The sequence below is a fragment of the Chaetodon trifascialis genome, chromosome 5, assembly GCF_039877785.1.
Source record: "Chaetodon trifascialis isolate fChaTrf1 chromosome 5, fChaTrf1.hap1, whole genome shotgun sequence".
Taxonomy (NCBI): domain Eukaryota; kingdom Metazoa; phylum Chordata; class Actinopteri; order Chaetodontiformes; family Chaetodontidae; genus Chaetodon; species Chaetodon trifascialis.
The window spans coordinates 31,024,557-31,038,767 of NC_092060.1; the positions used below are offsets into that span (position 1 = coordinate 31,024,557).

The 14,211-nt window shown below is 47.0% G+C and overlaps 1 protein-coding gene across 2 annotated transcripts in view; it reads right to left on the bottom strand.

Annotated features, from left to right (window-relative positions):
• Positions 1-285: 285 nt before the first annotated feature.
• Positions 286-14,211, bottom strand: part of slc44a1b (solute carrier family 44 member 1b) — a 19,485-nt gene continuing 5,559 nt past the window's right edge. The window contains exons 3-16 of one of the 2 annotated variants that reach the window (XM_070963003.1): positions 13,955-14,097; positions 10,448-10,584; positions 8,856-8,949; positions 8,588-8,757; positions 7,940-8,029; positions 7,688-7,845; positions 6,307-6,493; positions 5,774-5,942; positions 4,800-4,956; positions 3,812-3,895; positions 3,594-3,731; positions 3,068-3,304; positions 2,302-2,400; positions 286-498 (exon numbers count right to left, since the gene is read on the bottom strand). In XM_070963003.1, coding sequence (XP_070819104.1) covers positions 475-498; positions 2,302-2,400; positions 3,068-3,304; positions 3,594-3,731; positions 3,812-3,895; positions 4,800-4,956; positions 5,774-5,942; positions 6,307-6,493; positions 7,688-7,845; positions 7,940-8,029; positions 8,588-8,757; positions 8,856-8,949; positions 10,448-10,584; positions 13,955-14,097 — 1,887 coding nt within the window. In that variant the 3' untranslated portion in view covers positions 286-474. The remainder of the gene's footprint in view (positions 499-2,301; positions 2,401-3,067; positions 3,305-3,593; positions 3,732-3,811; positions 3,896-4,799; positions 4,957-5,773; positions 5,943-6,306; positions 6,494-7,687; positions 7,846-7,939; positions 8,030-8,587; positions 8,758-8,855; positions 8,950-10,447; positions 10,585-13,954; positions 14,098-14,211) is intronic. The other variant, XM_070963004.1, reaches the window with a different exon arrangement.

Consider the following 14,211-nt stretch of genomic DNA (forward strand, 5'->3'; position numbering starts at 1 on the left):
GATCTTCTGATCTAATCCACCAATCAGATGTCAAGTTTTCTGGTTGCTCTTCCACCTGTCCAAACTCCACCCCTCTGATGACATCACAGCGCTCCTGATCCAAAATGGAGTCCAGGTGAGGAGTTTGTGTCGGTGTCATGTGATCCGCAGCTCGTCTCCAGAAGTTTGATGAAAAAGAAAAAGCTGCTTCGCCAAAACTGTTGAGAACTGAAGTGTGAGCGGAGACGATGAGTTCAGGGTGAGACGAGACGCTTTAGTCTTATAAAAAAGGACATCACTACGAAAAAATGCATCAGCCGGTTTAAAATCTGCAGCGCTTCAATATAAAGTGCGTCATTACATTGTTACGTTTTTACAGTTTCTTATTAAAATATTGTTTTCCCTGGAGTGAAACCATAGTAAACATGTTACACGTTGGTAAAAATAAACATTTGGAATGTCTCTTTTTTAAGAAGTCCCATTGGCTGATTTTGGTCAAGCTGAACTCGTCCCCGGAGCCTGAAACAGGAAATGAGTCCACATGGTTAAAAGTTTCACGGTTCTTCACGATCAAACAGACAGGATGGAGGGTGACAGGTGGAGTCAGCGTGGGGCTTATGAGGGAAATGGAGGTGAGAGTGAAGGATCATGGGTAGTCAGGTGGTGAAACAGGAGGCTGAGCACCAGTCTGACCAGTCAGCAGAGCCGGAGCAGGTCATGAGTCCACCACCACACCAAAGAGAAGATCTTTACATTTCCATTATCACGATTTTCACATTTAATCACTCAGCCAACGATTTCATTTTCAGAAGTTTTATTTCCCCTCATCTTAAAGGGATTATGAGCTCTTCAACAGGTTGATCTCAGGTGTGAGCAATCACCTGAATGCCTTTAACACTTTTATTAAACAGAAATTCATCTGCGTGTAGTCAGGAAGCGAATCACCGCGTGAATGAGATTCACCTCAGACCAGATCAGTCCTGACTTTGAGGCCAGCAGTGCTACAGCTGGCACTGAGCGTCCTCCTGTGTGCTGGTCCAGACTGTGTTTGGACCAGGATCAGAGACCCGTCTGATCCAGAATGCTTTGATTTATTCCTGTGTGCTGTGTGATGACAGCTGCCACATTCCTCATTATACTTCATGTGAATTTCATGTCACTACTTCACTGATCCCAAACTTTGGGGTGAAAATATAAACCTGAGCCGTCGCGAAATTAAAGGAAAAAACAAACAAATGTGAATATTTTAAATGACGATCTCACGCCAGATTTGTTTTCCTGTGAATTACTGGATCATCTCTTCTCTGAACATTAAGGAGGCTTCACGCCGAACATGAAGGTCTACGGTGTTTCTACACCTTCTCCAGGAGCAGAACTCTGCTCCGGACAGAAGAAGTCCTTTTTACTTCTTCTCTGGTGGCTGTAAAGCAGTCCAATTTAAACATATCGAGTCTAAAATCACTGGCATCCAAATGTAAAGTCCCTCCATGACCTCCGGTCTGGAAATGAATTCAAAGGTTGTTTTTGACGGAAGCAGAGCAGGAGGTTAGGACCCAGCAGACACGAGTTCTAATGACCAACTTCAATCATTAACTTGAACGCAACAGCGTCAGGAACTGGAACCAGAACCAATAATGTTCATGTAAACAGAAGTGGAGCAGAAACCTGAAGCCTGAGCTTCTTATCTGCTGAGTCCTTAAAGCACCGCGGTGAGAAACGAAGGCCGAACACAAAAGAGCTGCGAGGAGACTTCATTACAAAACGTTTCAAACACAAAGATACAAAAGTAAAAAAGACACGAGCACAAAGAGCGATGAAGAGTTTGGTTCCTGATGATGAGGAAGAAGATGATAATGATGATGGTGATGAGGCAGGTTAGCATGCTCAGGACTGCGCAACAGTTACCATGTGTCACGTATCTATTAGCACATGTCCGTTAGCATGCAGCAGTTAGCATGTGTTCATTAGCATGCAGCCGTTAGCATGTGACCATTAGCACGTCTGTTAGCGCACGGCGGTGACGGCGGCTGATTTGGTGGTGGAGGGGGCGGAGCTCGGTGTGTGCAGCAGGCTGACAAACAGGAAGAGGGTGGAGGTGGGCAGGTAGATGCAGAGGAAGAGGACGACGTCCTCGCTGAGACAGAGGACGAAACCACTCTGCTCCGTCAGCACCCAGTCCACCAGCACCCCCACCAGCAGGTAGTACACCTGGAACTCTTGAAGGTCCTCCCACTCTCCCCCGCCCCCATCCAGCCCCACCCCCGCCTGCTCCACCGTGCTCTTCCGTCTGGCCACGCCTCCTCCGTCGCCACTGTCACTCACCATGGGCTTCATCTCTGCCCCCTCCGAAACAACCTCCTTCACCCGGCTCCGCCCACGCTCCACCGCTCGCTCCAACCGCCGGCTGCTCTCCACGAACTCCTGCAGGGGCAGAGCCACAGGGGAGGGGAAGACATGTGAAGGTGGAGAGTGAGAAGCACTAACAAACTCCCACAATTCTCTGCAACTTTGACCTGCAGGAAGTGACTCAGCTGTACATGAACACGCCAGCACGTCACACTATTGTCAGCATGGTGATCATCATCAACGGGACGCTGACTTAACCATCGGATCACAGAGCAAACACAAAATTATCAATGGCTGCTTCTTAAGATCCCCTGTGATCTAGAGTGATCCAGTGAGCGCAGCGTTAACCTCTCAAACTCTCTGCTTCTTGTTTGAACTCAAAATCTGCATAATCAATCAGAAACTGCGATCATTCCTGTCAATCATCTGCCTCCACTGATGGCCGCCGGCTGCACGTTTCTAATCCAATCTAACATGTCGACGTGAATTCAGTTTACTGTGACACATATTAACACATATTTCATCATTTCACCTCCATCCTTCAAATACCGCCAGTTCCTGACAGAATGAAGATGATTTTTCCAGAATTAAAAAGACACAAAGATATTTTCTCACGATACAACCACGACCGCTGCTGCTGGACCTCGGTCAGACCTTCCTGGTCGTGACAGGTTTCTGAAGCCTGAGCTTCATTCAGTTTTAGACTAAAGGAGGAAACGTGTTCGGGATGCTGCCGTCTCACCATCAGAGCTTTGTCCATGAAGAACTCCTTGCCTGGAGTGCCGTCGTTGTACTTGGTGTCGATGGCGAAGCACAGGAAGAGGACGTCCACGACGATCTCAAAGATGGACAGGAAGCAGTGAGCCACCAGGAAGGAGAAGAGACACACGATGATCAGAGGCAGCAGCCACTCAGCATAATCCCGCTGGTAGTTCAGGAGGAGGACACCGGCGAACGCCGTCGATGTGACGATCAAGATCTGAGGAAACAAACACACACAGGTTGATTTAAAGAGGCCAGAATGGGCCTGTGAGACACAGTTTGATAAAATATTCCTATGAATTTCAAAACAACAGAGATAGAAGAATAAAAGGGACCAAAGACGGTGATCAGATGAACTGATGAAGTGAACTCTGCAGCCTGCAGTGGGCGCTAACATGTCTTAACTCCATCAGTTGCTTCTTTACATGGTCACTGGGACTAGTACCAGGTCAGACCTGGCAGGAAACACCAGTCAGATCCAAGACCAGACTGAGCTGCTGTCTCACCTTCCCCAGGAAGAGCACAAAGTCTCCAACGGCGTTGATTGTGGCGACGCGCAGAGCGTTTTCCACCAGGATCACGAAGGCATCGCGCGCAGATGTGCAGAAACTGGTGCTGTTGATGGCTGTGGCTGCATATGCATTCTGGGAAATGAAACCACAGGTGAGGCAGTCAGGATGAAAAGAAGAAGAGCTAAAGAGCAGAAGAGTGGGTCGTTTGTTACCTGATTGAGATAGTTGAGGCACTTCTCCAAACACCACAGACAGCAGATACAAGTTTTCAGCAGACAGCGAGCACACGCATTCTCCTGAGAGACACAATAGCGTGATCAGCTGATATTTCATCAATAATCAAAGCAGCAGCCGCAGCAGCAGCACTGACGGCGAGGTGCAGGTGAAGAAAGTCTCAAACTGTTTGATCCTGTTGGTCGTTGAAGGACGGTGATCCAGCAGAACAGTCAACAATATTCAACAAGACAACAAACACATAAAGGCTGAATAAACAACTGGAGCGTTTGCAGTCTGATGAACATTGAACCAAGTGTGAGGACGAGTGTGTAGAGGAACATTCATCGGCTCCACTCTTAGTCTTCATCACTGTGTGGTCGTGTGAAGACTCAGCTCAGATCTTGCTGTTTGTATTTCTAACTGGTTGATTTCTTCTACAGTAACCACAGATGGTTGTCCATGTTGAGGTGAGTGCATGACTGTTATGATTATTCTTGTGTCGTCTGCATAGAGACTGATCCTGAGCTGTCTGTTAGCCGTCCGGATACTTCAAGTGTTTAGTTTTGGCTCATTGCTGCTGCTCATGGTTCCCATGGATTAGTTTGTGTATTTCAGACTGAGTTGATGGATGATTCAGCTCCTATAAAGTGACCCATACACCATCTACATGATGACCAGAGAACTAACTCAAACAGCTGTTTTGAGGTGAGGTGACAGACAAGTTTTCATCAGAACATCGTGGTTTGTACTCGTGTTTTCACCTTGTCATTAGGACTTATTGAGCCAAAAACCTCACTTTTATCAATTTAAACTGAAAGCTACAAAGTGTGTGAAAGAGCTGAAAATACTGTAACTGAGGGATGAAACGACACCCGTTCACGTCTGTCAGAGATCAGATCAGCGGTTTCTCTACATTCTGCTTTTCCAAAAACCTTGAAATAAGATGTTTTCCTCTGTCAGCAGTGCGGTGACTGTGTTCTGTACCTTTCCTTTGAGCTGGTTATGAATGTACATGAGGATGAGTCGGGGGATCTTGACCAGTGTGATGATGAAGGATCCTTTAGCGACAGTGCCCAGGTGATACCTGACCAGCCTCAGCATCGAAGACAGGATCGGGGTCACCGGGAGTCGGTTCTTGTCCCTGAAACACAAAGTTCTCATCGTTTTGGTTGACTGAAGCTTCTTTACGGAAAATGAAATCAACACTGAAGTGTTTTTTTTTCCTTTTTCTTAGTTTTGTAACGTGTGAAGGATCATCCAGTTTTATTTAAACCTGCTGGATTTCCCTCAAACACCTCCACCTCAGATACTGCCTGAGGCGGCCATGCTGGGGAACTGCAGAGGACCTACATCCAGGTGAGTCATTCTGTCCCCAAACAGCTCAGTGTAATGTAGAAAAATGTAAGGGACGACTGAGCGATGACGTATGTCAGGAGTCCACCTGAGGAGGTCAAGGGTGAAGAGGAAATTAGAGAGCACTGTCCCCTGTGGAGCCCCCATGCTGCAAACCACCACATCGGACACGCAGTCACAGAGTCTCACATTCTGTGCTCTGTTGGTGAGGCAGTCGATGGTCCAGGCAGCCAGGTGGCAGCCTACACTGGCTCCTTCCAGCTTCCCCCTGAGCAGTGATGGTTGGATTGTGTTGAAAGTACTGGAGAAGTCAAAAAACATGACTCTCACAGTGTTCCCAGTGTGAAACAGGAAACAGACATCTTGACGAGGCAAAGGGCAGGACATTAGCACTGGAACCATCTCTGAGAGTTCAGTGTTCAGATGGATTCCACTCTCATGCCTGTAGGCTGAGTATGGAGCTACAGCCAACAACTGGTTAGCTTAGCTTAGCATGAAGGCTGGACACTGGGAGAAACAGCCAGTTTAGCTCATCATAAAGATTGAAAACAGTGGGGAAACATCTAGCTCACCTCTGGCCAAAGGTAAATAAGGTGTGGACTCACCTGGTGAAGTAGTAAGTGACCACGGCTCCAGCCACAGTCATCTGCTGGCAGGCCAGGATGAACTCAGTGATCCAGACCAGACCCACTGCGTGGTACCAGGTCAGGTACTGCAGTGGCCCCGTCAGTCTAAACTCGGTCAGACCCGTCTCCTCATTCTGGACCGGGTTCCCTGCAGAATCACAAGACACAGTGTGGGGCACTGTAAGCTATACGCTGCTACAGTTCCCTTAATTCTGGTTTCAGGAGAATATTAACTTCAATCAGCTTGTGGTGGACGACGATGCTTCAATTATGGACGCTGCTGCAGAGAAGCTACAAACTGCAAAATGTGGACACTTCACACATGTTCAACCCGACAGCAAGAGGATCTAAACAATCAGCACAGTCTGATGGTGGACACCAAGATTAGAGTCACCAATTCAGGATCTGACCGAATGTGGAATATGGTCACAATCTGTCCTTCAGGTCCTGAAGGGAACTGGTTCAATAAAAAGGACAGAGAAGAGGATAAAACATATCTCAGTTAAACTGACCGGTGGTTCCCAGGAAGAGCAGGACCAGGATCCAGTAAATCCAGAAGAACAGGAGGGCGAGGAAGGTGACGAAGGGCTGCAGGGTGAGGAGGGGAAGGTAGATGAAGACTTTTCCCGCCACGTGGAACAGAGCGATGGTCAGAGCAACTCGTTTCCTCATGAACAGCATCAGCAGCAGCAGGATGATCTGAAACAGCAGAGAGGCTTCAGTTTAGATCAAGTTGATTCAACCTGAACTGAGAGCAACCAGGAGGTGAAGAAGGTCCTTAAAGGATCAGTCCGTAACAAACTGTGCTCTCGTCCTTTCGTGTGCTTACATCGGGGCTGTGGCTTTCTCTAAAAGTCACATCATTCACTCATTACTCATTACCGGTCCGTCATTTGAAGGAAACCTCTGAGTTCAATGAGGCAGCTGCTTCTTTCAATGTCACAAGTCGGTCAAAAGCTCAAACACCTCCAACCACTCATGATGATCTGATCAGCTCGGCTCGGTCCTCCTTCAGGGTTATTGATTAGCTGACTTAACTGACTGTGCTGCAGCAGTGAGTGTAAGAGCGCCCTCTGCTGGAGCACAAGGCAAACTGCTTCAAACACTGTGTGGTGACAGACCGTAGGACTGAACTCAAGAAGCTGAAAGTTTGGATTTGAAATGAAAAATGAATGAAGACGATCACTCTGAAGAGCCTGATGCATCAGATCTCTGCTGTGGCTCAGAGGTAGAGCAGTCGTCTGCCAATCAGGAGGTCGGTGGTTCGATCCCTGGCCTCGGCAGTCCACATGGCAAAGTATCCTGGGGCAAGAACCCCAAAAACTGCCCCCGATGCTGCGCCATCGGTGTGTGAATTCATATGTATTTTGCTTTGGATAAAAGCATCTGCAAATGACGGATTGTAATTGTAAGTTCATACTATAGCTGTACTACACTATATATATATTTACTGTATGTTACACTACATTACCTCATTCTGCCTTCCAATACCTCATGATGAATTGTTAATATATGGGCTTCAGTATACAGTACTGCAGTATTAGTTGAAGTACAACACTGGTTGTGGGTACTGTGTATGTGAGCTGCTTGCATTGTAATTTTGTGTTGAATTATTTTTGGTTTTTAATTTCATGACCTTCTAATTATTGAATTTTCTCTATTTATCTGAACTTATGCTCTTTGTGCTGACGTAGTGCCTGAAACTTCTATTTAATCTCAACTCTTCTATTTCCTGTCTGTTGGTCCTAAAGAGGGACTTTCTTCCCCATTGATGGCTTTAGAGGAGTTTTTCTCTATGTGGATCGAGGCTGAGGACAGAGACTGTGCAGACTGTGAGGACCTTTGAGACAAATCTGTGATGCAAGGTTCTGAAAATGAAGCAGACATTCGTACGGTGAAGACGGTGGCAGCAACGGCGTAGACGAGCAGCGCCTGTCCGCTGTCTCTGCTGACCTCCACCTCCTCCTTCACCTCCTTCATCACTTTAGTGGTGGTGTCATTTCCGTACAGCCGGTGGTCAATGTAGAGCCACCAGAGGACGCTGGTCCCCGCTGAAGAAACAGACACATCAGGACAGTCAGAAGCTCCGGACAGAACAGAAATTTGATTCTGGACTGAAAGCTGACAAACAGGAAGTGACCTCACCGAGGGATCCGAGGACGACCAGCGAGGTGAGGATCCAGACGAGGACAGCTGAGATGTAACGAATGATCACCATGAGGACCATGGAGAGGACTGAAAGATGGACAGGCAGACAGACAGAGAGAGAGAGAGAGACAGACAGACACAGTGATCAGAGGTCAAATCACAGGCAGAAGTGAATGGATTAGATTTCTATCACGTCATCAAATGAAACTGCAACATCACATGAACATGACGAGAGGAGTTTTGTTGTTCGTGTCAGAACACAGTTTTGCCTGCAGACACGAGGTCAGGCTGAACATGTGACCTCTAATCAGACCAATGATAAGCTGACACTACAGATCCAGAAGAGGGACAATGCTGTCAAATGCTCTTCGTATTGTCAAACATCGCTTTCAAGATTTATTCCACATTTAGATTTGATGGAAATAAAAACCCATCAAAGTCTTTTCTCTCAAAACAACAAGTCACTAAAAGCACTTTACTGGATCCATTGATCATGAACTGGACAAACTGGACAACAAATCCTTCAGACAACCTGAAGAACCTGCACACAGAGGTTCAGTTCAGAGCGTCATGAACTGACAGAGGACTTCAGCTTTAAACCATCAGACAGAAATATCCTTCACACGCTGAGCAGCTGCTTCTCACCCAGAGCCAGGACGCACAGTCCGATGATGATCTCTTTACTGGCAGCAACGCCGGCGATCAGCCGGTGTAGAACGCTGTTATCGCCAACAAACGTCACCACAGCCTCTGCGAACTTCGCATAGCAGGAAACATCCAGTGGAGTGCAGCGGTTAAACACCGGCAACGGTTTACTGAGGAAACACAGAGGTCACAGGGGGGTCAGAGGTCAGAGGGGTCAGAGACATAGAGGACAGTCGTAACGAGCTGTTGGAGGTAAAGCGTGACCTACCTGGGTGGAACAGGAAGTTTGGGACATTTGGAGAACCTTTCAGGAAGGCTGGGATATTTATGACCCGCTAACTCATAGGAACACAGCTCGGAACCTGAAACAGAAACTTGATGAGTTCCCCCGTACAGAATAACCCCGTACAGAATAACCTCATACAGAATAACCTCGTACAGAATAACCCCGTACAGAATAACCTCATACAGAATAACCCCGTACAGAATAACCTCGTACAGAATAACCCCGTACAGAATAACCCCGTACAGAATAACCTCATACAGAATAACCCCGTACAGAATAACCCCGTACAGAATAACCTCATACAGAATAACCCCGTACAGAATAACCCCGTACAGAATAACCCCGTGCAGGTGAAACAAAGCAGACGTGTGTTGGTCGCTGAGCGTCGGAGCTGCTGGCAGGTGGAGTTTGCAGTCAGACTAAATGACCCTCTGTTTTCTGTTCTTTTCTCCCAGTCCGACTGATGAACTGGTTCCACTGTATTTCTGTGACAGTGACCCCTTTCAGAAACAACATGGCTGCCACAGAAGCTGTGATGTCACCCGATGAAAAGTCTGCTGTCACGTTTTCAGCCCCGAACACGAGTGACCGTGAGCGACGGAGGACAAACGGAGCAGAGTGGCACCAACGATACAGGACGAAACAGGACTTAAAGCTGCCATTGTTACTGTACTGTCTGTGTGTGTGTGTGTGTGTGTGTGTGTGTGTGTGTGTGTGTGTGTGTGTGTGTGTGTGTGTGTTTCTGTGTGTGTGTACAGTATTGTATACTGATGGTGTGTCAGGTCACATGCCTGCAGACATTAAATCATCACCATGACTGTTGACTTCTGCTTCTTTTATGCCCACTGACTGAAACAAACAAACACACACACACACACACACACACACACACACACACACACACACACACACACACACACACACACACACAAGCACACGCACACAGGCCTTCCTGCAGTGTGCAGACTCCGCCTGTATGCAGATGATACACCTGTTTACTGCTAACGTCTGCAAGCTCTGATAAGATGTGGGAAGCATGTTGTTTGGCCTACAAAGCTTCCATACATCAGACACGGGGGCCTTTACGGGAACTGATCTGAAACAGACCCATCCATCCATCCATCCATCCATTATCTATACCGCCTATCCCTTTCGGGGTTGCAGGGGGCTGGAGCCTATCCCAGCTACAATGGGCGAGAGGCGGGGTACACCCTGAACCGGTCGCCAGCCGATTGCAAGGACAAACAAACATTCACACTCACACCTACGGACAATTTAGAGTCATCAATTAACCTAATGAGCATGTTTTTGGTCTGTGGGAGGAAGCCGGAGTACCCGGAGAGAACCCACGCATGCACGGGAAGAACATGCAAACTTCACACAGAAAGGCCTCGCCTGACCCAGGGATCGAACCGGCAACCTTCTTGCTGTGAGGCACCCGCACTACCTGCTGCGACACCGTGCAGCCTGAAACAGACCCATCGGACATTAACAGGAGGAGGATTTAACAGGAACAGCAGGGCAGCTGTTCAGGTATGTAATGAGTCATGTGACAGAGTGATTGATGACCTCACCATTGAGCATAGCGAACCTCTTGAGGTCCTGGTAGGTCTTCAGCTCCTCGGTGGGACACAGAGACACGCAGAGAGCCATGGACTTTATTTTCCTCTGAACGATGTCGATGTTACAGGGATCCAGGAAGAAGACAAACCTGCAGGACACAGAAAGCAGAGGAGGTCACTTAAGGTCAGAGGTCAGTAGACAAACAGCTGGATTCTTTTCCATTTTACCGAACATTTCCAAATAAAAGCACCATACCTCAAATAGCAGGAACACAAAAAGGCCTGGTTGTATTTTATTTTTATGTAATTTTATTCTATTTTAGTTGAGTTTATTTTCCAATTTTATCATATTTTTATGTATTATTCTCATTTCTTTGACTTATGGAGCTGCTGCAATAAAAAGTCGATCTCTTTGTTTAAAAGGTGATGTAAACATAAATTCACCTGGTAGACAGGTAGCATTCGAGTCAGCACTCGAGTCGCTAAAAACAACACTGCTTTCATTTACTGATGAACTTCAACTTGCCCGACTTTATTTTCGGATGTCGGTGAAGCTGCTGTCAGTGAGACTCGCTGCAGATGTTTCCCATTAAAACAATTATTATCAGGTGGAAGTAAACGAATGAGAAAGCACAGAGAGAGAGAAACTGAACGCAGCGTCACAGCAACGACCATCACATGACGGAAAACCACCTGACGTGCAATGAACTCGAGACACGAGGACAGGACAGAGGACAGCTGAAAGTGTTTGAGTACAACAGGAGGAAAGGTTGAGCTGAGTGTGAGAAAGACGACGTGGGAGACAAAGAAACAAAGAGGCTGCAGAGAGCAGCTGCCAGCGTCTCCCACGGCAACGAGAATGTGTGAGCGCAGCTGAGGCGCGCACGCACCTGCAAACACACACACACACACACACACACACGCACCTGCAAACACACACACACAAACTGCTCCTGTAACAGTACATGAAGTACATCATCTAAATCAGTGTTTGTCAGTTCCGGTCCTCGGGCCCCCCCGCCCTGCACCTGATTCAGCTGTGGCTCGTTATCAAGCCACTGCAGAGCTTGATGACGAGCTGATCATTTGAATCTAAAACATGCGGGGCAGGTGGGCCCAAGGACCGGAACTGCCAAACACTGACCTAAATATATATGGTTGGATAGCTTTCTGATGAGCTGGCACCACGTCACACACACAGTTTATTATCCAGCTGCTTTTTGTCCGTGTAGATTATCAGTGTGTGTGTTAACATTAAACTTCATCGGTGTAACTACAGTCGTGTTATTTTATCCTGTGTTGCAGTTGACGGTTTCACCACTTGATGTCACTGTTGTTATTTTGAACCAGCTGGGTTACATCACCTCATCCTGATGCTTTGTCCTCAGTTATGTACCTTTTTGTTGTTGATTGGTGATAAACATTAGCTGTTTCTAGCCATTAGCCTGTTTGCTATAGCATAGAAAAGTGTTCAAAGACGACTGGGCACAAGAGACAACATGGTGATAAAGAGACCATTGACAGGAGTGCTTTTCAGTGATTGTCCACAGGGAGTGAAACTGTCCTTTTCTGTTTAGTTTGGACTTGACCAGAGCAGTTCAGATGGACCTCATGTCTCTGTGCTGCAGCTACACTGTCAAACTGAGTGTTTGTAACAGGCCACAGCTGGACGCAGTGAACTGAAGTGTACTGAGCTGTGATGAACTCCAGGTGGGAGACACACAGACGTGTCCTGCAGTCCAGATGTGAGTGTCTCAGTGTGACGTTGTCCACAGCAGATTCATTGTACAGTAACAGACAGATGCAATCACAGCTGGTACTGACTCACTCTGACCCCCCCCCCCCCCCCCCCCAGCCTTTATGCTGATGCAGTCCACACCTTACACTCAAAAAGGGACCCACAGGATTTTATTTAAGTTTTCATGTTTAATGCTTTATTTGGTCGACAACAAAGTTTCATTGTGTTTGATTGTATTTTAATTTATTCTACTCTAAATGAAGCTGCATTAGACACAAAGGCCTGGATGTCCTTCATGAGACAGAACTTGAACTCCACTGTGTGTTTCAGCTGCTGACTGAACTTCAGTTAATCAGCAGAGTACAGATCAATGATCAGTAAATGTGACAGTTAGCAACAGAGCTAAATGTTAGCAGAACTGCTAACACTGAACAACAGAACTGTTAGCAGCAGAGCTAATTGTTCACAACTTAGCTAACTGTTAAAAGCAGAGTTGACTGTTAGCGGCACAGCTAACTGTTAGCAACACGGCTAACACCTAACAACAGAACTAACTGTCTGCAGTAGAGCGAGCCCTTAACATTACAGCTAACACTTAACAACAGAGCTAACTGTTAGCAGCACAGTTAACTGTTCACAACTGTGCTAACTGTTAAAGCAGGGCTGACAGTTGCCAGCAGAGCTAACTGTTAGCAGTGGAGCTAACAGCTCTGCTGAATCCACGTCAGCTGCTTTTGTCCCTGCAGGTGGAGCAGCAAGTAAAAATAGGCTGCTGGAGGCCCAGTGTGTGTGTGTGTGTGCGTGTGTGTGTGTGTGTGTGTGTGTGTGTGTGTCAGCAGGTCTGCTGATGAGTCACAGCTTCGAACAGTCTGTCAGCACTATCAGCTCTGCAAACTCCCACAGGACCACAAACGCACCGTGTGCTCATGTTCCCATTTGAGCCAGTTAAACAGTAAAACTACAGCGATACTACAGTAATGCCATAATACTACAGCAGAACAGCAATACTACAGTTGCAACTTGCATTACCCAGTAATGCAATAATACTACATCTGTAATACTACAGCAATACAACCGCCTAAAGTGGTGATCCTACTAAAATACTACTGCACATACATACAAATATAAAAAGAAATACTACAGTAATACACAATACAGCTGATTAACACAGCACCAGGCTGGACAAATACACAAAGTATACTGCTGCAATACACAAAAAAATATGGCACGTACCACAGTAATACACTAGAAAATACCCAAACAAGACACAAACTGCGCCCCCTGCCCGCCTCAGCCCCACGGGGAGCCGGGCTTCCAGCCGCTCCGCTGCCCAGCTCTGGAAGTCTTTGCCACCGGACATCCGTAACATCGACTCTCTTCCTCACTTCAAATCCAGACTCAGACCCACCTGAAAGCACTCTCTGACCCCACTGTCCAATTTTATAGCTCTTATCTGTGTATAGCTCTAGTTGTTGTTTAACTGTACTTGTTTTATCTTTGCGATGTGTCCTTGAGTGTCTAGAAAGGCACTTTTAAATAAAATGTATTATTATTGTATTACAAAACATTCCACAGAAATACATTCAAAATACTATAGTAATACACTAAAACAATCTCTGAACAACACCACAGCTATACACAAACTAATACTACAATTATACACTAAAATACCACCAAGTCCCCCAGTGGACAGCAGAGAGGACAGCAGAGAGGACAGCAGAGAGGACAGCAGAGAGGACAGCACAGAGGACAGCAGAGGCCGAACATGAAATGAGACTTACTTCCTGTCCGTGTGGTCGAGGCCGCTCAGCCGGACGCCTTCTATCTGCTCGTTGCGTTGGCCGCAGGTGTTGCCGTAGCTGTCATATCCATAGACGAGGCGAGCGGCGCCGCCGGTGACGATGGTGAAGCCGCAGATGCTGCCCTGCAGAACGGAAAGACGGAGGACGTTAGCCTTCAAAATGTTGCTGATGTCGAGCAGAAAACGTTGAAGCTGCAGGGCGCTGTTAGCGCTCGCCGCCAGCTGCATCTCGACGGC